The sequence below is a fragment of the Denticeps clupeoides genome, chromosome 3 (assembly GCF_900700375.1).
Source record: "Denticeps clupeoides chromosome 3, fDenClu1.1, whole genome shotgun sequence".
NCBI lineage: Eukaryota > Metazoa > Chordata > Actinopteri > Clupeiformes > Denticipitidae > Denticeps > Denticeps clupeoides.
In genome coordinates this window covers 10526671-10552050 of record NC_041709.1, presented here as the reverse complement: position 1 = coordinate 10552050, position 25380 = coordinate 10526671, and the positions used below count along the sequence as shown (strand labels likewise).

The following is a 25380-nucleotide window of genomic DNA, read 5'->3' as shown; positions in this document are numbered from 1 at the left end:
GCAGGTCAATTTCTTTTCAGAAGGGTCAGCATTATTTTGCATTTCCATTTATTAAATTAAGTATTAATCAATATTAATCAATTAATTACACAAATCCATATTTTGAGTCTCATATTTGAACATTCAGTGTTTTAGTGTTCAGCAGTCTATGCGTACACATTTCACTCTTGTCACCAACACGCAGACACAGACTGACAAACACTGAATTCAGCCGTGAGTCACATTTTTTGTTCACTTTATGATTTAACCTCCACCTCAAGGACACCGGAAATTAATCATTGCACATGCCCAGGCAGAAAATAAATAAAACAATAATCATAATAACCACCAGGTATGCTTTATGACAAATAATCAGGTTATCAGAAGCCACCCTCGCTTGTATGTAACATCAGAGTAGCAAGTAAATCTGCTCACTTGCAAGGTCAAAGAGCCATTTGAAAATTTAGTTTTTCATTTAATATTTTTCAATGTTGATTGGCTTAAATTCAGCTTCATTCATAAATTTGCCAAAGGAGGTAGTAAGTGAACACGCACAATGACACTTCATCCTGATGAAACTTGTCCATGTCTACAATGACGGAACACTTCAATAATTTTTTTTTCCATGCCATAAAAGAAAAGCCAAAAAAAAGTGAGTCATTCAAATTGGGGAAGACATTCAGAAAACCGGATCTACTAAGGCAGCCCACTAGTGTGAGCCATGTATGAGACATAAGTGAGAAAGTGAATCTGACATCCTGTCTGGTCAACAGGCATTACAAAATCAAACAATGGCGTAGTCGTAAATCCTGTGGCATGTTCCATGTTCTTCATCCAGATCCTGAATATCTAAAAGCAGGAAACCACAGAGAGCTGTGATGGGGCCATTTTTTTTTTCCGTCCATCTCAAACAAATCCAGTTCCTGCACTGCAACCCGCATCATATCAAAAGAAACATCCATGTTAGGTGCTCTACTCCGCTGCCAAGCGGTTCCAGAAGACACATGTATGTACAAGTTTTCAGTAACAACTACATCACCTCTGGAACATGACTCGAAAACACGTCATGGCAAGAGTAACATCTGTTGTTTAAGAGGAAATGTATGTTTGAGCGTGTGTGTGAATTTGTACTTTCCTCTGTACCAGTAAGAGTACGTTTATTTCTGCAAACCTTCTTTTAGCGACTTTCAGTCACTTGGACTATAACAGTGAGCCATTCTATGTTACATTTATTAAATAACGCCTTCCTCTACTCTAGGACATTGTTTTATTACTATTGCAAATGGTCTTGTACACATAATAATAACATATTATTACATGTTATTAATAACAATAATAACAACAATGTGCAGAAACATCTGAAAAAGTGCTCAGGAGCTAAGGATTCACCACAGTGCATATGTTGCTGCATCAGAGAGACAGAGCCACAGGATTCAAGCTGCAAAAAAATAAAAAATAAAAAGTTATTACAATAATTTAAACATAGAAACTAAGTCTCCTTTTCATGGTTATGGCTCATAGTTATTAGTAGTTATTAGTTAGTTTTCTAACTAAAATAAAATAGTTTGTTTCTTTTGAAAACAGGAATTCTGTCTCGTGACAACCAGCAAAAAGGTCTCACTTCAACTTATCTTGATGATAAAAATACATGTGCCTGCATGTACACACACATAAACTTTTTTTTATGTCACATCTACCAGTGTTCTTGGAAATAGCGAAGGATCACTGAACTGTGAGTGTGTGTGTGTGTGTATGTGTGTGTATGTGTGTGTGAGTGTGAGTGAGTGAGAGAAAGAGACTCACTCTCAGAGAGCTCTGGTCTCTGCCTCTATCTTTCTCTCGCCATGGTTGTCAATGTCTGGCAGGGTGATTGTCTGTCTCACAGCAATCTCTGGCCCTCCACCGTAAATGCTGAGGAGGTACTGCCACGTCTCCTCTGAGATCTGCCCATAATCAGCACCTAAATAAATCACACAACAGAATGCAGTGCAAATAAACCATGCACAATCCGCTCAAATAATCTCCAGATCCCGATTGATATGGAGACACCAAAACCACTCATAGATTTATAAAAATTGTGTCTTATAACACCAGGTGTCATACCTTGCTTGAGCTGCACATGTCCTCCTTTCAATACTGCAATCTTGCTATTATCAATTGGACCTGGGGGTTCTGGAGAAACCAAAAGGGAGAGAAAAAGAGAGAGTATATTTCAGAAAATACATTAAGACCATATTTATATACAATAAATGATAAAATCACAGCCATCTAAGGTAGTGTCTCGTGAAGTTATGAAAGATATTCAATACCATTATCTTTGCCTTTGACAAAACTTTCCCACTCTCTGAACCACTGCATACTGATGCACAGAATAACAGTAGGTGCCTCCTCTGCCTGAAATTCTTTATTTAACTGGGGAGAGGGAGAGCGAGTCAGTTATTCACAGATTCACATTGGAATACAAAGGACAGAAGTGCACAGTGCAAAAATATTAAATGAAAATATTGAACCATTTGAATAAATTAATGGTAGGATACATGTAGAATACATGTAGAAACAATAAAAAGCATTGAGGTATAGGTTTATAAATGACAGCAAATGGTGTGAATTTCACTTGTTTTTCAAATGTAGTTATGCTTTTTGAAATGAATACTTTTTGATCTGTCTTCTTGCCTGCTTTCAGTAAAGTACACCTGAAAATTATTGTAAAAATGATATATTTGATGGCCTCTCAGGTGTCTTGCAGCAAAAGGAAAATTTGAACACTGATCTCAGTGTGTGACATGTAGGCTGTGTGCTGTGAATGGAAAAAAAATCTCACACCACCTAATTAAAGTCAGTGCTTCTCACACTTGCTTCCGTCCCACCGCTAGACACACAAAATTCTGTCGCTGCCACTTACCTTGATGAAAGTGTCAATCTCCATTTTTCTCCGCTTCGCCAGAGCCTCAATCTCTACCTGGCAGATTCCACAAACATACACGTGGTTCACTGCAGGCCCACCACCAAACCTGAAATGGTGAAGAAACATAATTATGTTCACAACTGGTGCAGTAATGAGAGATTAAGTCATGATTGTCATGAACAGGTCTCAGGCGTCCTGGGAGAAAGTTCAAGAGCTCCCTCAGTTCTTGTCCTACAGTTGAAATCAAAAATTTACATACGCTGTATAAAAAGACATACAACCTTTTTTTCTTACTGTCTGATATAAAATTTTACAAAACCGTTTCAGTTTTAGGCAAGTTGGGATTCCCAAAGTAATTTCTATTTGCTAAATTTCAAAATAATGTGAGAGAGAATTTTTTACTACTTTCTTCAAAGTCAAAAGTTTCCATACTATGCCTTTATCCTATTTGGGAAAGCCCAGATGAGGATGTCATGGCTTTGGAAGTGTCTGATAGGTTAACTGACACCACTTGAGTTGACCTGTGGATGTATTTAAAGGCACACCTCAACACACTGCTTCCTTTTGTTACACCGTGGGAAAGTCTAAAGAAGTCAGCCAAGACATCAGGAAGAGAATTGTGGACCTCCACAAGACTGGTTCAACCTTTGTGAGCAATTTCAAGATGCCTCATGTTCATCTGTTCAAACAATTACACGCAAGTAAAGAAAGAAAGTGAAGCGATTGTCACAGCAGCACAGCACACGGTGAAATTTGTCCTCTGCATTAAACCCATCACCCTGAGTGAGCAGTGGGCAGCCATGTCAGGCGCCCGGGGAGCAGTGTGTGGGGACGGTGCTTTGTCCAGTGGCACCTCAGTGGCACCTTGGCGGATCGGGATTGGAACAGTCAACCTTCTAATTACAGGGCCGCTTCCTTAACCGCCAGGCCACCACTGCCCCGCAGACAATCAGCCAGGACGTTAAAGCTTGGGCAAGTATAAACAACATGGGAATGTCCAGCCATCATACTGCTCAGGAAGGAGACGGCTCCTGAGTTAAAGAGATGAACATGTTCCGGTGTGGAATGTGCGTACTTCACAAAATACATGGCATCATGAAGAATGAACAGTATGCTGAAATATTGAAGCAGCATCTCAAGACATCAGCCAGGACATTAAAGCTTGGGCGCAAAGGGGTCTTCCAAATGGACAATGACCCTAAGCATACTGCGAAATTGGTTACGAAGTGTCTTAAAGGCAACAAAGTAAATGTTTTGGAGTGGCCATCACAAAGCCCTGATCTCAATCCCAAAGAAAATTTGTGGTCAGAGCTGAAAAGGCGTGTGCGAGCAAGACGGCCTACAAACCTCACTCAATTACACCAGTTCTGTCAGGAGGAATGGGCCAAAATTCCATTAAACTGTTGTGAGCTTGTGGAAGGATACCCAAAGCGTTTGCGTCAAATCATTCAGTTTAAAGGCAATTCTACCAAATACTAAGAAAATGACTTTGACTTTTTGACTTTGAAGAAAGTAATAAAAAAATCTAAATCCAAACAGGCCTAAAACTGAAAGGGTTTTGTATGGTTTAATATAAGACAGGAAAAAAAAAGTTATGTCTTTTTATATAGTGTATGTAAACTTGGTTTCAACTGTGTATTGTTAAGGGTAATACTACTACTACTACCACCACAACTAATTAATACTATTAATAATAATAATGATAATAGAAGTCAAAGAAGAAGGAAACTGGTTATCTGCCTACCTGTTGTACAGATACTCCCACACATTCTGTGGCAGGATCACCACAAGGTCATCTATGTAGTGGTACTTATTAGGAGGTATTCCTGAACAGAAAAACAACCTCAGTATGCAAGCTAAACATTGTGCTAACCATACTAACCATGACAAGCCACAGATATGGTGTGGAGGATGCAACGTGTGTGGCAGAGTGTGTGGTCAAAAGTCTGAACTTTTCCTATGTGAGCATGTCTGCAAACTCATTTTTACAGCAAAAGAATTATTTGCGATTTCGCATTTGTAATTCATTTTGAGTCATGTTTAAAACGTTTTCAGAAGCACAATGCACGAGAAGCTGAAATAAGTTGCATAAGTTGGTGCTGTGGGAATGTGTGTGAGTGAGAGAGATACACACTGACCTCCGTGCTGACACAGAAATGTGTGGTTGCTGATCGGTCCCGGCTCAGTAAAGGTGTTGAACTTGTTCAGCCATTCTCTGGAGACGTAGAATTGCAGAAGGCTTGGTTCTTTCATGTTAGCCAGAGCCACCACCTTCTGTCGCTCCCTCACAGACTCCTCACTGCTCTTCCTGACGAGACCGAGAGGGGCGAGAAACAGAAATGTAGAAAATGAAGAGAGAAGAAGGGAGATTATTAAATGATCACAAACTGTTTAAAAATTGATCACAGCTTGCAAGTATGCCTGACTTGATATGCAGTGCAGCTTGCAGTGATTTCAACAGCAAACCCTTCAGCAAATCCATGAGAATGTTTAATGACAGGAGTGGGCTGTCACAGTCACTGCTACAGGCTCCTCCTATTTAAACTTAGTTTGTAAAAAAACATCATTAAAAGTCTTATGGGTGACGGAAATAATTGTTTCTATTCTCCAATTCACAAGCAATCAGTTCTGGCCTCCATCTGTTTATCTATGTAAATCATGGAGGCATTCTAATGTACTTATTATCAAACATATCCCATGTGCTTTTATACTCACTCAATCATTATCCTTAACCTCATGGTTCTGTTAATCAGTGCCACTTCTTTTACATTTACATTTATTAAACGCCCTTATCCAGAGCGACAATCAGTAGTTACAGGGGACAGTCCCCCTGGAGCAACTTAGGGTTAAGTGTCTTGCTCAGGGACACAATGGTAGTAAGTGGGATTTGAACCTGGGTCTTCTGGTTCATAGGCGAGTGTGTTACCCACTAGGCTACTACCACCATATAAACACTTCTGCTGGAGCCAATTCCGCAAAACTGGGCAGAGTGGGGACTCATCCAGGGCGGGGCGCCAGCCCACCACAGGGCAAACACACACACACACCATTCACTCACACACTTACGCCTACATTCAATTTAGAGCCACCAAACCACCTAGTGTACATGCCCTGAGATGGCAGGAGAAAACAGGAGAATCCAGAAGAAACCAATGCCAATATTAGGAGAGCATGCAAACCCCACACATGCACGGTCCGATCAGGGATACGAACTCACAACCCTCTAAAGTGTGAGGCCATGTCGCTAACCGCCACACCACAGTCTTAGTGCAATGAAAATTGGGAGCTACAGGTGGAAAATCAGTTCTGTCTAAAACCGCCATAAGAGGAATTGTGTATCAGGACATACCTATAAAAAAGCACATAAGCTTCAGCATTCTGCACCACTGTCTCGTGGACCTCTGTGACATACTGGTCATCAAACTCATACCACTGGCCGTTTATGACGTTCTGACAGTAGGCCATGTAGTGACCACCTGAAAACAGAGGCAAGAAATGAAATAGCATGAAAATTTCTATTTACTCTTGTGAAGGTGAATATTGAATCACACACAACAAAACGTGTCCTCTGCATGTAACCCATCACCCATTGTAAGCAGCGGGCAGCCATGAGTGCCATGAGCAGCCATGAGTCCACTTCCTTAGGTCACCACTGCCCCAATAAGAGGCATGATATTGAGAAAGCCGATGTGGTCATTTAAAAAAAATAAATAAATCATGTACTACAGCATGACAGATGGCAGAATGCGGGGCAGCTGTGGAGTGAAAAAAGACGGACACGGAAGCAGAGTTGCTTAAGTTAGTACATAACCCAATAAAATAACACACATGTTCTTGCCACTTTCTTTTCCCTGCTGGTGAATTTGCCTTGTCGGAGCAGTTCTGATCATGCATGCGCTCACGCTGTTGCAAAATACTGTATTCTTGTCTTGGGTTAGGGCTGAGGTACTGGGAGTAGATCCTGAGCTGGGATCCTTCTCCTATAGAGCTCCGCAGTTGTGGAACGGCCTGCCTGTCAGTGTCCGGGACTCACACACAGTCTCTGTTTTCTCTGGCTTTTTGTTAACGTCCTAGACACAAATTTCACTTCACTTTGACACAGTGTCAATTATAAAGTCCCGTTTATCACAGAGTCCCCCTGTTAGACACAGACAGTGTCCTTGTTAGGGTACTGGGCTACTGGAGCACCAATATACCACTATTACCACATATTTCAGTATCGTCATACAGTGCCACCGTCTGCCGCTGCTTCTGTTTGTTCTCTCTGAGACACGGAATCAAGCACACAGACCACCGGACGACCTCCAGTGAAGAGACCAGCAGATAAATCCTGGTTCCTGACAACTGCTAAATGATGACCCAGCATGAAACGAACCAGAGGGTCACCACAGCCACCACCACCGAAACAATTACAGATTCAGGGATCTTCAAATGGACCAGTAACACCATAATGGACATGTAATTTAGACCATGACACTGGACTACATTCTGGACTTCTCAAACCCTACAATTGTAGGACTTATTATTATTTTTTCGTTCTTTCTTTCCTATTGTACAAATCACCAACCCTGCACTGACTGCATTTGCAGGCTCACTCTACCCTGGAAGGGGGTCCCTCTCTTTATCACTCCTTCCCAAAGTTTCTTCATTTCTTTTTTTCTCTCTCCTAGAGTTTTTTGTGTGGAGTTTTTCCTTGTGTGCAGAAGGGTCAAGTGTGGGGGGTGTCAACTGTAGGGCTTGTCAAAGCCCATTGAGACATACTGTATGTGATTTTGGGCTATATAAGAAATAAATGTTGTTGTTGTACATTTTACTTAACGCCTCCCACATACAAAAAGTCACCGCCGGCCATCGAGTGTCATCACCGCACGTGCCTGCATGTGGAGAACGTAGCCCAGCAGCCTAAACCTAATCTGGATCATCAAAATTCAATCAGTGCAACCAAATGCAGAATTCAATTGAACTCATATAAGGTGATCCTGAAGTATCACATTTATAAAAATTCCGTCTGATAGACAACAACTAAACATGATAATTTAAGATGTAGATGTAGCATATAGCATAAGACATAGCATTTACACTGCAGACATGTCCACTGAAGTAATATTCACTGATCAGATTGCTTGAATTAGAGTGCTGATTGATTTACAGTTTGGCCCATGGTCCCAAGATGCCTAAAGCACAGATTGCATTTGTGATATCCCCTGGCACACCCCGTCGAGGACAAGGCGTATGCAGAGAGCAAGGAGTAAAGCAGTGCAGAGAGCAGAGGGAAACAGACAAGGAAAGGAGACGATAGAATGCAATACACCATCATTTATTATACAGTTGTGTAAATTAAACTTCACTTACTCCCTGCGGTGCCATGGTGACAGATGACTGACAGGAGGTCATAGGTTGTGATTTGTGTTGGGCTTTCTTTGGCCAGGAATGGTCGAAGGTCAAGACCCTCCAGGGGAAATAACACGTGGCTGTTTATCTTGAACGAGTACATGACCTCGTGTCTAAAGCGCTTCAGGTGAATGCACAAAATCTACAGAATGAGAAACAGACATACACAAAAATTTGGGCTCCTTTGTGTAGTGAAACACTGAATTATTTGACAGACACATTAATCCAGAATGTCTTAGTACACATTCAACGTGATTTAAATTGAGCATTTATTCTTCCTAGCTGGTGAGAAATAAAAAATAATGTGTATGTTTAAAGAAACGTAATATCTCTTAAAATAAAATGGCATAACATACAAGTGACATACCTCAGGTAGCCTGAGAACCTTACAGTATTTAACGCCATTTCTCAACCTGAAAGAGCAAGTGATGAAGACAGTCACTGCATATTCTCCATCAGCCGTCAAGTAATGATTGAATCAAAGAAATGAGTGTGTGGCCATTGCTACTTACTTTTTACATTTTTCACAGCTGTACATGTTGTCCCCTGCAGATGATGGATATTGAAACAGACTGTTACTGACTGTTGCAACCAATCAAGCTGCAGGACCAAATATAGGTATATGGAAAATGGAGATAACACAGTACTGTGATATACTGAGGTATCTGAAAACTGAGGACTGGGGTTGTAAGAGCCTTAATCTACATTAAACCCTTTCCTTCCCATTTCTTCTTAGACATTTTTTCCTGTTGCATACATCTCACCTTTCAGTTCATCAGCAGCGAAGAAGGCAGCGAGACAGTCCTCCAGTGTGATAACAGGGCCCCAAAACCAGCTGGGAATGCAGGACACAACAAACCTGCAAGGACGGAACACACAAACCAGGACGTAAAGCTAGGCTCCATAGGTGAACTTCCACAAACATTTATGTGCTTAAGACAGATTTAGCCTTTCAACCTGCGAATTGACTCCATGATGTAAGAAATCCAACCCTGGGAGGCATAGGTGTCAGAGCAAACACCAGTTTTAACGGGAACGTTCTGGTGGATGGATGAGTGCAGTTTGGCCAAGTCCTCTTTTCCTGGGATTGGCAAGGATAAGTCCTGAAATGTCTCAACTGTGGTAGAAACCTGATGGATGAAAGGGGTAGCAAAGAAGTTGGGCAATAACAGCAGATAGACAGACTGCTGTTTGAAAAAATGAAGTACACTTGAACTCACCCTGTCACAGGTCAGGCACTGGACCAGACTCAGAATGGACCCATCAAAAATGTCAGAAATGATGCTTCGGTAGCGTGACTGCTTCTTCTTCTTGGCACCCAAAAGGACTTGAGCTGTGGGTTGGGAGAAGATAGATAATATTGCAGTCTGAACACACACTCTGGTACGCTGGGGATGATTTAGTATCCGTAATTCAGCTAAACTGAAAGTGTGGGACGACAATGGAATACAATGTAGTCACACTCATGATAGGGGACCTTTAAGCAGAAGCAACCAGTAACACAACTTGTACAACCTGGAGGTTTTCTAGTATCATTTCACACAGGAAAACTTTATATCATAAGTACTCTCAAAATGGTCTGTACGTAAAATGTAATACCTTTCTTGAAGGAGTAGGTGGGACCAGCTGACCTCAGTGGGCTGGACCTGGGTGGGCTACTTGACAGTTTAGAGTGGAGCTCCTGGACTGTATGTGCAGGGCTGCATGGACGTGACTGGGGCCGGTGCATTGAAGCTTCGTTATCAGGTTCTAGAGACAAGAGGAAATAGCAGAAATAGCAGAAACAAACCTCCATGTGAGTGTCTGTAATGTCATGGTTGTTTTTCTGCCTGTTTCAAACCTATTATGTTTGTCTGGGTCTGGCTGTTGGTTGTAGACACTCCTGTTTCTTCAGAGTCCCTTTCAGCAGCCACATCCTGGGCTGCTGTATCCACATCTGCATCCTCATCCATCTCCTGAGAGCCCCCACGATGGGGTGAGCCAGGGGTCCTCCTGTCTTTCAGCTTCTCCTTTTCTGAGATGCCTCCTCCTGCTGCTGCCCGACCCATGTCACATTCGTCCTGGATGAGCAGCTCTGCCTCCCCAGTCCCCCCACGGCCCTCATTTCCTTCCCCCCGGTCACTGCTGGAGCCTGAATCACATGATAAAAAGTCATCCTCCGAGGGGCTCCGGTCACCATCTCGGCCCCCACTCCCGGTGCTGTCTGCGCCCTCACCCACACCATCCCCTGAAGTGCACTCAGCCAGCAGCTCCTTCAGCTCCTCATGCAGCTGGTCCATCAGACAGCGCAGGAACTCCTGAGTGTCCTGAGAGGAACGCAAATGTTGTGTTTGGGTTATTATTTGCACATACAAATTTATTTAGATGAATACGGTACAGATATTCTGAATAAATTACAGATATACCTGTAATACCCTTACCTGTTGGGCATAGCCCCGAAACATGGGATTAACAAGCTTTATGCCATGAAATAGACTGGTGGGGATGACATAACTAGGCCTGGGGGGAAAAAAAGCAATGAGAAGAATCTAAATCTCACCTGCATCCATATCGCTGCACCACATCATTACCAAACTGACATCTGATTCTGACGTAAAAGGGTGAGCTAAGCAGTGACTTATGTGAAGAGATGCTAAAATGTAGCCATGCTTTGTCTTGTGCAGTTGGGGTTGAGGTAGGTACCGTTTCTTGTGCCACAGCTCTGAGATGAGTTTCTGGTAGCTCTTACACAGTGCTGGCTTCTTATCTGTTCGTACCAAACCGCTGCAGTCCAGAAAGAACTGAGTCAAAGGAGGACTAAAAAAAAGAATGAATAAAAAGAGATCAATAGAAACATTTACGTACATATGAAATCACAGTGCACCCCCCACCCCATTGCACAGACCTCCCTCCAATACAGTTCTACAACATGCTGCCTCGGAATTTGATTTTTATTAACTTTCTAAATCCCTGAAGCAAAAAAAAGAGCTACTACAGCATAGTACAATAATGCAGTGCAAGTCAACAAAGCCCTTATGGTAGCAGGTATTTATATCCATCCAATACTATGCAAGACGCACATTTGACACCAGTGTCAAATGTGTCATCTCTAATCCAAAAAATCAAAACTGTTATTCCAGCACCTAAATCCATGACATTTCTGCCAATGTGATCCCTGTCTAACAAGTTCCATCTTAGTACAAAAAAGCAGCCCCTTCTAGTTTCTGAAGTGCCACAGACATGCTTGATGTGACATTAGCAAACAAATTTTCAATGTGCTAGTTGCACCTTTAAAATACAATGCGAACTGGTACAGGTGGGGAAGAGAGGTGATTCCCTTTTAAATAATATGCAAGTCATCAGAGCCTTAATCATGTGTGCCATAATGATGAATGGTGAGTATGTTATTTTGCAAGTATTCTAACATTCAATTACCACCAATATGGTGTCGTTATATTAAATAATACCATGAAATGATAGTATATTATAAATTACAATTTAGCGGTACTCACCAGTTGGAGAGGGCTTGCAAGGCGGCATTCATGTAGCAGGAGTTCCCAATGTTCTTCATCCCGGTGAGACCTTCAGAGTGTAGGGCAGTTAGGCGGTATCCCAGTTCTCATAGCAAAGTTTTTTTCTTTTTTTAGAGCAAGAGTGGTCCTTTTGAATGAAGCCATGCTGTACATTTACATGCATTTCAGAGAACACTGCTAGCACTGTATAATGTATGACTTGGACAGTCATTGATGCACACTGTAGTAATATAATAACGTAAAAGAATTTACCCCTTGGTTTGACCTCATCTTCCTCTGATTCAGACTCTTCATCAGCCACTGCAATCGGTACGGCTTTTAAGGGATGACTTCCTGCCTGAGAAACACTGTCCTGGAGCAAATGAAATAAACTGCTGACTACACACATTCTTCACTAATGGAGCTGGGACACAGATTAACAGCCTTCCAAAGGGCAGGCGTACCTGCTCCAAAGGTTTGCAGTGGTGGGCAGTGGACACGGGTACAACTGGCCTCTGCTCTAAAAACACCTCCCTCTCACACACATAACACCAGATCCGAAATGTGGTGAGATTCACAGTCAGGTTGTGCTTTTTGGCCTGAAGACAGAGACACACCGGAAATGCTGGCAGCTTCATACACCAAACCATTGTGTAGAATGAATTATCAGAATTAACAATCTTTACAAATCAACATTAATAGATCAGGCAAAACATCAGAGAACATATTTCAATTCCACTCAGAATTCCATCACATATTCCATCAGTATTTTATGCTGCGTAATGGATGGCAGTGGGGAGTAAACCTCTGTGAAGCCAGATTCACCTGGACACGAGTTTATATTGTAATGAGGTGGGATTCAGCTTGTTAGTTAGCAGATCGGCCCATCATCGGCCCAGTTGCACAGTGTCTCTGTTGAGAGACACAGGCATCACACTGAGATAAAACGGGCAATGATTCTCCGCGGCCCCGCTGGGCTGGGGCGTGACTCGAAGCCTGAAATGAAGCCAGGATTGAGAGGAAGGAGCTCTTGATTAGAAGAGATGAGAGGGTCAGAGAAAATGATAGAAGTAGAAAGACGATACCTGAGCATGGATGGTGCTGTGGTCTGAGTACGACTCCCCACATCCCACATATGGGCAGTCACTCTGCAAAAAGAAAAGCCATGGGCTTTAATCAAGGATCTCACCAATAACTCTGTCTTATTCTAAACACCTTGACTTCAATTCTATTATTATTATTTCATATTACAGGGTGGTAGATGCCTAATAGGTAACTCACTTGCCTTCAAACCAGGAGACAACAAAGTCGCAGTTTTAAACCCCATTTACAACCATTGTGTCCCTGAGCAAGACTCTTAACCCTGAGTGTCTCCAGGGGGACAGTAAGTAAGTCTGCTAAATGGCGTAAATGTACTTATCAGCTGACAACTGCACGGCAAAAATGGAAAGAACAAAAATGTCACCCTCTTACCTGGAGGCACGCCCAAAGATTGGGACCACCCACGCCGCATGACTGGCACGTGCCCTACAGCAAGATACAAGAGTGAGCGATTGAGCTGGATCTGGGCAACGGCAACGGCATCACCGTCAGTCAAAATGTCTGCTTATTCTGTACAGAGCTGCCGTTCGAAACCACTGTGCTGAGCACAGATAAGCACCGGGACAACCATATACAGGGTAAATTCAATTTAGTCGTTTTTTTGGAATATTTTTTTATTTTCAAACATGGTTAAACTACTTAATGAAAATGGCAACAGTGAAAAAAAAAGCTGTGCACAAATAAAGAAGCGCAGGTATGAACTGAAATATATGAGGGGTGTGTATTAGCAGGGATCTCGTGATGCAATACACATCACACTTCACATATGATTATAAAGTAAAGTGATGCGATTGTCACTGGTGATACACAGCCGCACAGCACACGGTTGACACAGTGAAATGTGTCCTCTGCATTTAACCATCACCCTGCAGTGGGCAGCCATGACAGGCGATGGTGCTTTGCTCAGTGGCACCTTGGCGGATTTGAACCGGCAACCTTCTGATTACGGGTCCGCTTCCTTAACCGCTAGGCCACCACTGCCCCTATATCGTGATATACTGCGATATTCTACAGTTCACTGAAAATGTAAACACAGAGCTGATATACAAGATCCGGGGCAGTGATGGCCTAGATGGTGCTGTGCTGCTGTGCATCACAATGACAATCACTTCACTTTAGATGCTGTCTACGATCTGGGTGCATCATATTACATCCTGTGTCCTCACCTTTGACTTCTGAATGAGCTCCTCTTTAGTGACCTCCGCTATGCAGTCCAGGTGAGGACACGCGTCCCCGTGATCAGCCATCTTCTTCACTCAACGGGAACCGCTAAACCGCCAGACAAAACACAACGTTACGTGCGGACAAAAGCGACCTGCACCGCGACCGGAACGCAGGCTGGGGCCAAAACTGCCGTTTCACGCTCGGCGCGACGCTGCGTCCCGCGTCGCTCTCGTTGTCGCGTCTCTTACGCGCTTTACTTCCAGTCAGGCGACAGCGACTCAAAACTCCGCAGCGGGGCACTGACGTTAAACCGAGTTTAGAGACGCTGTTCTCTAAACTCCTCCCGCCGCGAGGCGGAAGGCCCGAGTTCTCGCCGCGACGCCGTCGGTCCCGGGGGCGCAGCGAACACACGGACGCCGCCCTTACCTGGCCGAGGCGACGCCTGGCTGCGGGCTCGGCGTGAGCGCAGCTAGCCGGGGCCCGGCGGCGACAGAGCCCGCCTCCCTGCGCCACGCTTTTACGTCAGCCTTGTTGTCATGCCTCGGATGAGCGGCGACGCCGCGTCCATCTTCCGTCCGTCCGTTTCTTTCTTTATTTTGCGGCCAGTGGAAAGGGGGAACTCGGTTTAACCGGCAGCCGTACTTTCCCACGCGAGATTTAAAGGAATTCGCGCGCGTGTGTGTGTGTATGTGAGGTGTTATAGAGCAGAAATAGTAAATATTCGCCGTCCGTGCGGCGTGATCGAGCCACAAACGTCATACAACGAAGCAAATAAAAGTCTCTGTGGTCACATCGCCTATGAACCAGAAGACCCGGGTTCAAATCCCACTTACTACCATTGTGTCCCTGAGCAAGACACTTAACCCTGAGTGTCTCCAGGGGGACTGTCCCTGTAACTACTGATTGTAAGTCGCTCTGGATAAGGGGCGTCTGATAAATGCTGTAAATGTAAAGAAAAGTCAACGTGGACAGCGTGCCCCTCCGCTGGTGACGTAGAAACGCGGGACGCGGCGACGCCTCTCGTTCCCGGATGATTACGTCATATTCACGCGTCGCCTCGAACGCGGTTCTTGCCTCTTGGTCCGGGAAAGCGCCTTTCAGGTTGTTTTAAAGTTCCGGAGAAGTGAAAGAACATGCCGCCTGGGAAAAATTTCCGGAAAAGAAAGGATGAATCCTCAGACGAGGAGGAGGACGAGGAGACTACGTGCGAAGTTCGGTATGGACAGAGGTCATGAACATTAATGTCGACAGTGTATCAGTTATATAACAGCGGGACTCCCCACAGCACAGCGTTCCTCATTTTTATGAACTTAAGATAATATTTATACTTTTGTGACGTCATGTTGAACATTTATTCTGGCGCCAAGTAGGGGTGTGTATTGGCAAGGATCTCACGACACGATACGCATCACGATATATTGTGATATTCTACAGTTAACTGAAAATGTAAAAACAGCTGATATACACGACCTGGGTGCATTATATTACATCATATGCCATACAGGCCAAAAGTTTGGACACACCATCTCATTCAATTGGTTTTCTTTATTTTCATGACCATTTACATTGGTAGATTCTCACTGAAGGCATCAAAACTATGAATGAACACATGTGGAGTTATGTACTTTACAAAAAGTGGAGACCTGGCCTCCACAGTCACCGGACCTGAACCTAATCCAGATGGTTTGGGGTGAGCTGGACCGCAGAGTGAAGGCAAAGGGGCCAACAACAAAACAGTTCACCTTTTTTTGTTAAGTACATAACTCCACATGTGTTCATTCATAGTTTTGATGCCTTCAGTGAGAATCTACTAATGTCAATGGTCATGAAAAAACAAAAAAAAACACATTGAATGAGAAGGTGTGTCCAAACCTTTGGCCTGTACTGTATATTAACTCAGAACTGAATTTGAACTGTTATCTTTGCATTTTAACACACTGATGTATTATCTAAGGCCAGCACCATAGTTTGTATTAAAAATGTCCCTGTGTCAATACAATATCACCATGTAAAATACCGCTATATATTGCTGTATTGATATTTTCTAACACCCATAAATGCCAAGCTTAGTTAGTGTAACTACCCCATAATTGGTTGCATTTGTCTTAACTAATATGGTGTGATTTCTTTTGAAATCCCAGTTACAGAAATGTCCACTAAAATGCATGTCCACTTCAGACTGCTTGCCGGTATAACGGATCATGTGTTTTAAGACCTGTGTTTCATACTTTGTGGTGTTCGGTACCGACTCCTACTCCTTCTGCACTGTTTGGGTCACAGGCTTGCTCTCATGTTATTGAGAGTTTGAGCCAGTTGTAATAGAGTACTGCCCTAACGAACATATCTGCTTGCTGTTTTTGTGTAGCTCTAAATTGGATGAGGTGAAAGAAATTCAGAGTCTACGGAAAAGGCAAACTGGTGTCAGGTGAGTTTTGTCAGTATTTTAGGCCGTTTACACTGCTATTTAATAAAAAATGACAATTTCGTTATTTCCAATAGCATTGCAGCCTTGCTTGTTGGCGAAAAACTCCCATTGGAGGCAGAGATTGAGGTATGTTTTCTATAAACAGAAGCAGATGCATGAAAATATGTCCTACAATGGTCTGAAAGGAGAATACTCTTAATTTTCACGTTTCCAGTAAATGTGTTTTATGTTTGGCAAGACAGATTACATACATCATCATATGATGTATGTTATTACCGGCTTTGCCTGTTTGCACAGCTAATGGTTCTCTGGTTACATTCTCCTGGTGTTTTAGGATGACCCGTTTAAATTGAAGACCGGAGGTGTTGTTGACATGAAGAAGGTGAAAGACAGGAACAGAGATTTGTGAGTATTAATAAATGTTTAATTCTCACATTGTAAACTCTGTGTCTGTGTGTGACACGTAACATGATTTTTCACACTTTCCAGAGCTGATGATGACCTCAATCTCGGGACGTCCTTCTCTGCAGAGACCAACAGACGAGATGAAGATGCGGACATGTATGTAGATATGGGGTCTAGATGGGGCACCATCTAAATTGTCTTTTTTTCAACATTTTGCAGTATTACATTGATACCTCCATTTTAATCCATTTTTTGTCCATTTGTTATTCCCAGGATGAAATATATTGAGACAGAGCTGAAAAAGAAGAAAGGACAGGTGGAAGCAGAGGAGCAAAAGGTGAAGGTGAAGAATGCTGAGGATCTGCTGTACGAGTTGCCTGAAAACATCCGGGTGAACTCCGCTAAAAAGACAGAGGAGATGTTGTCCAATCAGATGCTCAGTGGCATTCCAGAAGTGGACCTTGGGATTGAGTATGTTTCTGAAGAATTCCTTAAGTGAATGAGGAATGTATTATGCATTAAAAGCCAGTATTCTACATATGTTGAGTATTAATAGGAATATTTTTTTCCCCAGTGCGAAAATTAAGAATATAATCTTCACAGAAGAGGCCAAAGCCAAGCTCTTAGCAGAACAGAGGAATAAAAAGAAGGACAGCGGGACATCCTTTGTTCCTACAAACATTGCTGTGAACTACGTTCAGCACAACCGATGTGAGTACAACCATAGCTGCATATTTTACAATTATTTATGATCAAATGATGCAAGTTGTTGCAAGCTTTTGCACAGAAATCAGCGAGTGCTGTATTACTGGTTTTTAGTTTACCACGAAGACCATAACGCTCCTCAGAGACGCCACAGAGAGGAACCCAAAGCCAGACCGCTACGTGTAGGGGACACAGAGAAACCAGGACCTGAGAGTAAGTTGGATGCACCCTAATACAACATCAGTGATTTGTTAAATGCCACTAGAGAGTATTTGCATTTTTCAGGTATCCCTAGTGAACAATTTGCAAATGTAGAATATATGGATGTTCTGGTTATATTTAATAACATAAAGCATTCCATAAACTACATTGGGAAAGAAGGATTACTCATTTATAGATCTTATTCATCTCTAGAATATATGTAATTTTGAAAAAAAAAAATTCTTCTCCACTAGTGTCGCCACCACAGCGCAAAAGGCCGAACAATGAGAAAGCAACAGACGACTACCACTATGAGAAATTTAAGAAGATGAATCGGCGATATTGATATTTCTGTATCCATGGCAAGTAATAGTTGTACATAATGTTTTATGGTTTCAATGTTATTCATGGTGGCTTGTCTTTTTTTTTTTTCCCCTCCACACTTTTAAAATGATTAGTTTTTCATTTCACTGCTTTGTCCTCTCAAATAAATCTTGCTAAAGAATGTACAATATCCTACTTAAAATGAAAGTCATTGATGCACACGGTGTACACAACAAAATGCGTCCTGTACTTTTAACCCATCACCCTTGGTGAGCAGTGGGCAGCCATGAACTTCTGAATATGGGGCGGCTTGCTTAACCGCTAGGCCACCACTGCCCCAAATATCTGAAATTCTTAAAGTTCTATTTCTAAATGTAACAAGGGAATTATAGGAATTTATTTGAAAAATGTATATTGGAAAAATCTGTAACATCAAACTATCCTTGAGTCATGTCTACATAATAGTACTTGTATGTTATGCACCTGCCTTGTTAAAAGTGAAGTATTAAAGAAGTTATCACAACTAAATTAGAACAGGTTAACATTGTTTTATTATACAGAATTGTTTGTTACATCAGGATCAGAAACCTGAGACATGTAATGTTTTAAAATGAATTATTGAAATGTGTCCCTAAATACAGTGATATGATGACCTGCTACAGGTACAGAAAACATTACTGTATTTGTCATTTTTATGCTGCTTCATTCACATCAGATGAAATCTGGATCTCATGGAGCCTTGCTTAACTTACCACTTCAAAGCAGTCATGTCTAAGATTTTCATTTATAAAGACATCTATTCGTAGTTTTTAAAGAATTGGGATTAGGTGAAGAATATGGTAAAGAGAAGGTGCTGAATGTTTTTAACATTAAACAAATACTGATGTTAATTTCTGGCTCCTGTCTTAGCCTGTTGTAATGGTACCAGTGGCATTGACTGCTTGCATGATTTCTATAATGCTGTTAGTGCCTTTTGATTTAAATCCGGTTTAATTAATTCTTCTGTAGGCATGGTTTTGTTCCTGGTCCTTTATTTTAATTCCTGCATTCATGGAAAGCATTTTTGCTGGTCCTCTGCTAAAAAAAATATACAAATTGTGCAATCAGCCATCATTGGTCGCCGCCAGTGGTTCCATGGCCATTGAGGTGTCTGGGGATGACTTCCTGGGTGACAGGCCTGTCTGAGTCCTCGGTGCCACTGTGTCCAGGCTCGGATGCAGTATCGGAAAATCCCCAGCTGTCGCGACGGCGAAATGCTTCACACAGGGGCAGCTCTACACCATCCCACTGCCCGCAGCTTCACCAGAGCAAAAACACACAGTGCATACACATTACACACCTCTCTGTCTGGCTTAAATCAAGAGGGCCAGAAACAGGGATACAGCATACCAACCGACTCCTTCCCCAGCTTTGCCAACATCCACCCCCTTTATAAAAATGTAAAAGTCATTCACAGCACTAAAATAATTCCAGTAAATTACGTCACTGCCATAAGACAAAATCACAATCACATAGGGTTAAGCAGACTACACCCGAGAATTACACACAAAGCATGGAATCAGACAGAGGGAAGAAAAGGAGAGCTGAAAGTAGCCCATGAAACTCATTCTTGAGTCACTGCTCAAGAATGAGGTAAGCACAGAGTCTTAAGAAAAATTTTTATGTATATTTTTTTAAATCAGCGGTAGGTGATTGACTAAAGGACCAATTTGGAAGATTGAATGGATGCAAGTCTTATATGTGCAGTGCTTCAGATGCACAGGTTTTCTGACCTGATGCAGGTATAGAGAAGCAAAGGCAAGGTAGCATAAAGCCTAGCAAGGGTTAAAGAGAGAAAAAAGCTTGTTTAGCATGAAATAACCAAATGACACTAATATTGTATTTATTCTCTCTCTCTTTTATTATTATATATATATATTTTTTAACATAAAATCCCATGAGGGTTTGTTGTTTAAATTGACAAACATTTTTTTACAATAGCGATTACAATTATGACTGTCCACTGCCTGTGCTTATTTGGCATTTCAGCTGTGAATGAACATAAAATCTCTCAGACATCTCTCATAGATTTGTAACGTATTGTTAACCTACATATCATAGTAGCAACAATTTGCTATCAAGTGCATAATGATGAGTACATTTAGTGCAGCTGTTTTGAGCAGCTTTTCATACTATTATTAGACAAGGTTAAAGCAAAAATACAGTTGCATTCGGCATGGTTCTAATCAGTAATGAAAACATGAGGGTGCTGTGTTCTTTTGAATTTGGATATGAATCTGGCAAATGTGGTGTTAAATTTAACAGGTTAATAAATGAATGCACATGGTGTTCCTTTCGTATTTCCACAACATCTTCCTAGATTTATCCACAAACAAAATCGCTCCTTTCATAGAACGGCTGGACTTCTATGCATCCCGGACGTCTCAGTGCATCCCGTATACACCAATTAGCCACAACACAACCTCTCTATGGTTCAGTTCCAGCATTCACACGTCCACTGTAGGCACTTAATCGTTCACCATACAGAAACAAGTACTGACCTCTTAGTACTGGGAACAAGGCAAGCCATCTGAAGAGGCTCTGACCCAGCCATCAGATCCACAATTTGGTCCATGACTAGATCACTCAACTACACGCCACTGTAACCAGATAATCCACATTATTAACATTACCTGCCTTTGGCCATGTTATGGCTGATCGGTGTATACATAAGGCCCGTAATGAGACCTAATGATGGGAGCAACACAAACCGCATGGCCTTACATTGCACAGGTAACTGAATTTCAGATACTTTCTTCTGAAGACCCATATAACATTAAAAAAACACAATCAAAGGACTGATTATCATGTTTATATTTTAAGACATTAAAATGTTTAAAACAAATAATAAAACCTGAAAATGTTCTGGGTCAAAATAATAAGTTATAAAGACTAGTTTTAAATATGGTTAGAATATATGCTACTGGACCACGGTCAGGCTAAACAATTAACTTAAGTGTGTACTTAAGTGTGTAGATCTTCATAGTAAAGAGAGTGACTGATTAAACAGAATTAATGATACTATCATTCATTTAGTTTGAAGTCCCCTAAATTTAGTCAAAATTGCATTGTCTTTGATACAGCTTTTGTCTTTGAAACCAATGAATTGATGGCTTAAAAGAATCACTATCCAAATTCTAACTGCAAAGAAGTAATATAAAGAAAACGGCCATCTCACATTTAAAATGGGTGATGTGAATTTACAATTTCTAACGAATGCTGCATAAGTGACTATTCCACTCCAACAAAGGCAAAGTTCTCGTTCTGTCCTCAGATTAGCTCTTAATTAATGTTATGTCAGGCCACAGCAATAGAAGACCACTCATCATTACCAAGGCACTTGGTGTTTTGGTCGTCACGTCTCATTTGGTGTAACTAATTCATTTTACTACATCATAGAATCATTTTTAACTGTTTAACAAGCTAGGCACATTGCCTCCAATATGTTGTCTTTTAAGGCATAATGGTGTGTGTGCTTATATTTGGGCTACAGAGCAGGGACGTCTGGAGGCCTATTTGTACCTGGAGGAGTAATACTCTTCCTCGAGCTCGTACAGATCAATGGCAATCTCATCTCGCAGTGAGATGAGCTTCTTGTCGCACTCCTCCTGAAGAGATCGTAGCTGTTGGTTGTGCAAGCTAATGGCCTCGTTCACTGATGGGAAGTCATTCAAAATCAGGAACTGCTTTAGATCGGACACAAGCTTCATCAAGGACTCGCCCGCTCGGACCCACAAACACAAAGAAGAGAGGAAATCTTTTGAAAACATGCCACTGAATAATTCCATGCAATTTCAGGCCGCAGATCAATTTTATAGCAGAAAAGATGGGGTTGATTCTTACAATGTTTGCTGCTCTGACTTGCATCTCATAATGATCCTGCTCTCCCTGCGTAGCTCTGGAAACCTGAGTCTCGTCCTCTATCTGTAGACTCAAATCGGATATTGCTCTTTACATGCACTATCAGCAACACCCAGAGGTGCTTGCACTCATTCGATCAACTACGAACCTTGGCAGTTTTGATGATCTCGGTAAAGTTATCCAAAATGGATTTTATATCGTCTTTCAGCCTCTTGTTGTAGTTCTGGAGAAGTGTCTCTTTGCTCTGTGGGAGCACTCTCTGTGTAGCCATGGTCCTCTATGAGCATCCAAACCTCCCCGAAATCTAGACATCAAGTAGAAAGAAAAATGTGTTTAATTGACACGGTGATATAACGTTTTCACGCATGGGTTTATGTGCAAACACATGGCTGTCGTAGCGGATCAGCTAACAGCCAGAGGCACGATTCCGTAGTAACGAGTACACAAAACCCGGACGAAAACAATTTGCAAAAAGAAAAGTCGCGAAATACCCACATTCGCAAGCACGACGAGAAATCAGCCGCGCGTTGTTCCAAAACAGCGGTCGCGTGTAAAACACGTCATCCGCGCGTCGCGGTACTTAAATTACCCAGAATCCCCTTCCCTTCCTTTCCCTCCGAACCGACATGGTGAGTGTGCGTTCGTTTCGCGGAGACGCGGCCGGCCGCGTTTACATCGCCGAACATCTTCCGAGCGGCGCCCCTTTATTTAACATCCTTCTTTCTTCTGTTCAATGCGCGGCTCGACGCGTCCTTTCCGGCGTTTATTCCCCCGCTGAGTGTGCGTTTAGCAGGTTTTTTTTTAGTAGAACGCTCGTCGTGGGCTTTGGACGTGTTAGTATTTCCGGGACGTTTAAAGCCTCCGTGGACGCGCTCTGCTTGTGTACGCAGTCGGGCTCAGTCGTCCGGTGTGACCGATAGTTGTTTCGTCGTGACCGGTACTGTTTTAAGCCATTTGCTTAAGCTTCTGTAGCGAAGTGGCTTTTTCCCTGGCGGCCTAAGACGGTTCCGAGTCGCCTGATTCGCCACTTCTGTTTAAGCGCGTCGCCGCTCGTTAGGTGATCGTCTGATGTTTTTTTTTTTGTTGAGCTATCGTTTCGTGACTTGTTTTAATTCACTTCTTCTGCGTCGTCTTGTCAGGTTAGCCCGGCCGCGTTAGCTCCGGCCACGGTACATGCTAACGCGGCTATCGTGCCGGCTCCATGTGCCGGGCGAATCCGTCTCGGGGATCGCGTGTGCGGCGGCTTCTGCAGTGATGTGTTGAATTTCTTCACCTGAATCTTCTGTGTGGAGTAAATACGAGCTTTTTAACCCTGAGCATGAGCCGCTTGCAGACCGCTTAATTCACCAGAGGGCTTCTGACTCTGTGAACCTCTCTTTATTTTTGCCTTCCTTTGTCAGCCTAAAGGAAAGAAGGCTAAGGGGAAGAAGGTGGCACCTGCCCCTTCGGTGGCCCGGAAGCATGAGGCCAAAAAAGTGGTGAACCCCCTTTTTGAGAAGAGGCCCAAGAACTTTGGCATTGGTGAGTAGTTTTCTGGGGTTCTGTTGAAGTAGATTTTAGGAGGAGCCGTTTTTTCTGGGATTGTGGTGCAGATGATGTAAAGAATATTTGCTATCCTAACAACGATGCCGACAGCCAACCACCAAGATCGCTGATGCACTTAACCGTTCAAAGAAATTGTTTGTTGTAGTATAGTTTTATGGTAACGTGTGTGTGCTTTTTTTTTTTATGTATTTTTTTTTTTTGTCCCTGCTAACTAGGTCAGGATATCCAGCCCAAGCGGGACCTTACTCGCTTTGTGAAATGGCCACGTTACATCCGCCTGCAGCGCCAGCGCTCCATCTTGTACAAGAGGCTGAAGGTTCCCCCCGCAATTAACCAGTTCACACAGGCTCTGGACCGCCAAACAGGTGAGGAGTTGCCAGTGCGTCTGGACGTCTTAAGTAATCTGTAATGTATTGCTCTGAAGGCAGTCAGATTGTGCATATGATGTGAAAGAATATTTGCTATCAGAACAGTATATGGTGACATTTCCCACCAAGATCACTGATGCACACTGTGCATAGATTGGCTTCATCTGAGCAAAGTGTGTTTTTATTTATTTAACTTTTTATTCTTATTGTCAAACAGCCACCCAGCTGTTCAAGCTGGCCCACAAGTACAGACCTGAGACCAAACAGGAAAAGAAACAGAGGCTGCTTGCCCGTGCTGAACAGAAGGCTGCTGGGAAGGGTGATGTGCCTACCAAGAGGCCACCAGTTCTGCGCGCAGGTAAGGCATTGCTCTTACCGTGGGTTTAATCTATACGCACAGAAATCGAGATGTATAATTTCCACCCCAATCACTTCTGTCAAGGTGTGAACACAGTGACCACCTTGGTGGAGAGCAAGAAGGCTCAGCTGGTGGTTATTGCCCATGATGTGGACCCCATCGAGGTAATGCGACTTAGCTGGACATTCTATAGGGTTGAACTTGGCAGTGGTTGAATGCTATGATGTTTTGAATTTCTTCACCTGAATCTTGTATGTGGATCAAAAACACGAGCTTTTTAACCCTGAGCAACAACCAGTCATGTATTTAATTTCCGAGGGCAGTTTTCTGGGAAGTGTATTCATTGTGACTGGTTCATCTTCTGTCTCAGCTGGTGGTCTTCCTGCCTGCTTTGTGCCGTAAGATGGGCGTGCCATACTGCATTGTGAAGGGCAAGGCCAGACTGGGCAGGCTAGTGCACAGGAAGACGTGCACCAGTGTAGCCTTTACACAGACCAACCCGTAAGTGTTTTTATCTTTTTCGAAACCAAGAATGGGAGGTTTTCAGAGTTTTGTAGCCAGGATTGGTGTTTAGTTTTGTTTTTTTCCTGTTTAATCAGTGAAGACAAAGGAGCCCTTGCTAAACTGGTCGAAGCCATCAAGGTCAACTACAATGACCGATATGAAGAGGTGAGTGCCCTGAGATTCACTGACATAACCATGCACTGGTACCAATCAATAAATCATTGATTCCTAAACAAGCATGGAGCCCAAAAAGTGTGGACATATGGTTGTGTGCAATGATGTTTTGAATTTCTTCACCTGAATCTTCTATGTGGATCAAAAATACGAGCTTTTTAACCCTGAGCAACAGCCACTTATTTTGCAAGAACTTGACTCTTACTGTGTACTTGGTAACTGAAATGCACATTCACGATTTACAGATCCGTCGTCACTGGGGAGGAAACATCTTGGGACCCAAGTCCACAGCCCGTATTGCTAAGCTGGAAAAGGCTAAAGCAAAAGAACTGGCCACCAAGTTGGGTTGATCTCCCTGTATCCCATTTTGCGTTAATATTAAAACAATTGAACTCCATAAGGAAACTAGTGTTGTGCATTCATTTATGATTAATATTGAT

General features: G+C 42.6%; 4 protein-coding genes and 5 non-coding genes across 16 annotated transcripts; 7 read left to right on the top strand and 2 right to left on the bottom strand.

Moving 5' to 3' along the window:
- Positions 1 to 433: 433 nt before the first annotated feature.
- On the bottom strand, positions 434 to 15039 carry usp20 (ubiquitin specific peptidase 20). 4 transcript variants are annotated; one of them, XR_003749298.1, is made up of 26 exons: positions 14458 to 15039; positions 14034 to 14136; positions 13240 to 13293; positions 12852 to 12914; positions 12231 to 12365; positions 12040 to 12139; positions 11767 to 11836; positions 10958 to 11071; positions 10696 to 10774; positions 10116 to 10581; positions 9875 to 10024; positions 9496 to 9608; positions 9233 to 9405; positions 9040 to 9134; positions 8788 to 8821; positions 8643 to 8688; positions 8237 to 8417; positions 6234 to 6360; positions 5023 to 5192; positions 4629 to 4710; positions 2882 to 2990; positions 2289 to 2391; positions 2083 to 2151; positions 1783 to 1939; positions 1369 to 1417; positions 434 to 828 (listed from the first exon to the last, which is right to left on the bottom strand). XR_003749298.1 is itself a non-coding variant. In XM_028974865.1 (26 exons), exons 2-25 carry the CDS (start codon positions 14112 to 14114, stop codon positions 1785 to 1787), a joined length of 2685 nt encoding a protein of 894 aa, XP_028830698.1. In that variant the 5' UTR covers positions 14115 to 14136; positions 14458 to 15038; the 3' UTR covers positions 434 to 1417; positions 1783 to 1784. The 4 variants fall into 4 exon arrangements, 3 of the variants coding, with proteins under 3 accessions (XP_028830698.1, XP_028830696.1, XP_028830697.1); XM_028974865.1 differs by having other exon boundaries at positions 434 to 1417; positions 10116 to 10406; positions 10491 to 10581; positions 14458 to 15038; XM_028974863.1 differs by having other exon boundaries at positions 434 to 1417.
- Positions 15040 to 15054: 15 nt separating this feature from the next.
- Positions 15055 to 18619, top strand: c3h9orf78 (chromosome 3 C9orf78 homolog). Its single transcript, XM_028974866.1, has 9 exons — positions 15055 to 15247; positions 16397 to 16456; positions 16531 to 16582; positions 16791 to 16861; positions 16946 to 17017; positions 17135 to 17332; positions 17436 to 17572; positions 17681 to 17779; positions 18022 to 18619. Exons 1-9 carry the CDS (start codon positions 15165 to 15167, stop codon positions 18111 to 18113), a joined length of 864 nt encoding a protein of 287 aa, XP_028830699.1. The 5' UTR covers positions 15055 to 15164; the 3' UTR covers positions 18114 to 18619.
- On the bottom strand, positions 18620 to 22562 carry med22 (mediator complex subunit 22). 5 transcript variants are annotated; one of them, XR_003749300.1, is made up of 6 exons: positions 22487 to 22562; positions 22140 to 22295; positions 21974 to 22054; positions 21653 to 21861; positions 20632 to 20730; positions 19258 to 19388 (listed from the first exon to the last, which is right to left on the bottom strand). XR_003749300.1 is itself a non-coding variant. In XM_028974867.1 (5 exons), the coding sequence occupies exons 2-5, from the start codon at positions 22260 to 22262 to the stop codon at positions 19202 to 19204; spliced, it is 600 nt and encodes a 199-aa protein (XP_028830700.1). In that variant the 5' UTR covers positions 22263 to 22295; positions 22487 to 22562; the 3' UTR covers positions 18620 to 19201. The 5 variants fall into 5 exon arrangements, 3 of the variants coding, with proteins under 3 accessions (XP_028830700.1, XP_028830703.1, XP_028830701.1); XM_028974867.1 differs by lacking the exon at positions 20632 to 20730 and having other exon boundaries at positions 18620 to 19388; XR_003749299.1 differs by having other exon boundaries at positions 20632 to 21861.
- Positions 22563 to 22582: 20 nt separating this feature from the next.
- On the top strand, positions 22583 to 25340 carry rpl7a (ribosomal protein L7a). The gene is made up of 8 exons (XM_028974862.1): positions 22583 to 22620; positions 23392 to 23512; positions 23752 to 23901; positions 24122 to 24262; positions 24347 to 24426; positions 24633 to 24763; positions 24862 to 24931; positions 25186 to 25340. Exons 1-8 carry the CDS (start codon positions 22618 to 22620, stop codon positions 25288 to 25290), a joined length of 801 nt encoding a protein of 266 aa, XP_028830695.1. The 5' UTR covers positions 22583 to 22617; the 3' UTR covers positions 25291 to 25340.
- Positions 23238 to 23312, top strand: LOC114787232 (small nucleolar RNA SNORD36). The gene has a single exon (XR_003749363.1). It is a non-coding gene; the product is annotated as a small nucleolar RNA SNORD36 (small nucleolar RNA).
- LOC114787235 (small nucleolar RNA SNORD24) lies at positions 23579 to 23650 on the top strand. Its single transcript, XR_003749365.1, has one exon. It is a non-coding gene; the product is annotated as a small nucleolar RNA SNORD24 (small nucleolar RNA).
- LOC114787233 (small nucleolar RNA SNORD24) lies at positions 23973 to 24045 on the top strand. The gene has a single exon (XR_003749364.1). It is a non-coding gene; the product is annotated as a small nucleolar RNA SNORD24 (small nucleolar RNA).
- LOC114787231 (small nucleolar RNA SNORD36) lies at positions 24478 to 24554 on the top strand. The gene has a single exon (XR_003749362.1). It is a non-coding gene; the product is annotated as a small nucleolar RNA SNORD36 (small nucleolar RNA).
- On the top strand, positions 25037 to 25113 carry LOC114787230 (small nucleolar RNA SNORD36). The gene has a single exon (XR_003749361.1). It is a non-coding gene; the product is annotated as a small nucleolar RNA SNORD36 (small nucleolar RNA).
- Positions 25341 to 25380: the final 40 nt, after the last annotated feature.

Bases quoted from the DNA above. Each gene is read 5' to 3' on its own strand.
- usp20 (XM_028974863.1), bottom strand. From the start codon at position 14,114: ATGGCTGATCACGGGGACGCGTGTCCTCACCTGGACTGCATAGCGGAG. The intron at 8,418-8,642 runs GTATGTCACTTG...CTCATTCTGTAG, and splicing joins AGGTTCTCAGGCTACCTGAG to ATTTTGTGCATTCACCTGAA. The intron at 2,392-2,881 runs GTAAGTGGCAGC...CCCTCTCCCCAG, and splicing joins AGATTGACACTTTCATCAAG to TTAAATAAAGAATTTCAGGC.
- c3h9orf78 (XM_028974866.1), top strand. From the start codon at position 15,165: ATGCCGCCTGGGAAAAATTTCCGGAAAAGAAAGGATGAATCCTCAGAC. The intron at 15,248-16,396 runs GTATGGACAGAG...GTTTTTGTGTAG, and splicing joins GAGACTACGTGCGAAGTTCG to CTCTAAATTGGATGAGGTGA. The intron at 17,018-17,134 runs GTATGTAGATAT...TGTTATTCCCAG, and splicing joins CGAGATGAAGATGCGGACAT to GATGAAATATATTGAGACAG.
- med22 (XM_028974867.1), bottom strand. From the start codon at position 22,262: ATGGCTACACAGAGAGTGCTCCCACAGAGCAAAGAGACACTTCTCCAG. The intron at 21,862-21,973 runs GTAAGAATCAAC...TTGTGTTTGTGG, and splicing joins AAGTCAGAGCAGCAAACATT to GTCCGAGCGGGCGAGTCCTT. The intron at 19,389-21,652 runs GTACAAATAGGC...GCTCTGGTGAAG, and splicing joins GAAGAGTATTACTCCTCCAG to CTGCGGGCAGTGGGATGGTG.
- rpl7a (XM_028974862.1), top strand. The intron at 23,902-24,121 runs GTGAGGAGTTGC...ATTGTCAAACAG, and splicing joins GGCTCTGGACCGCCAAACAG to CCACCCAGCTGTTCAAGCTG. The intron at 24,932-25,185 runs GTGAGTGCCCTG...CACGATTTACAG, and splicing joins ACAATGACCGATATGAAGAG to ATCCGTCGTCACTGGGGAGG.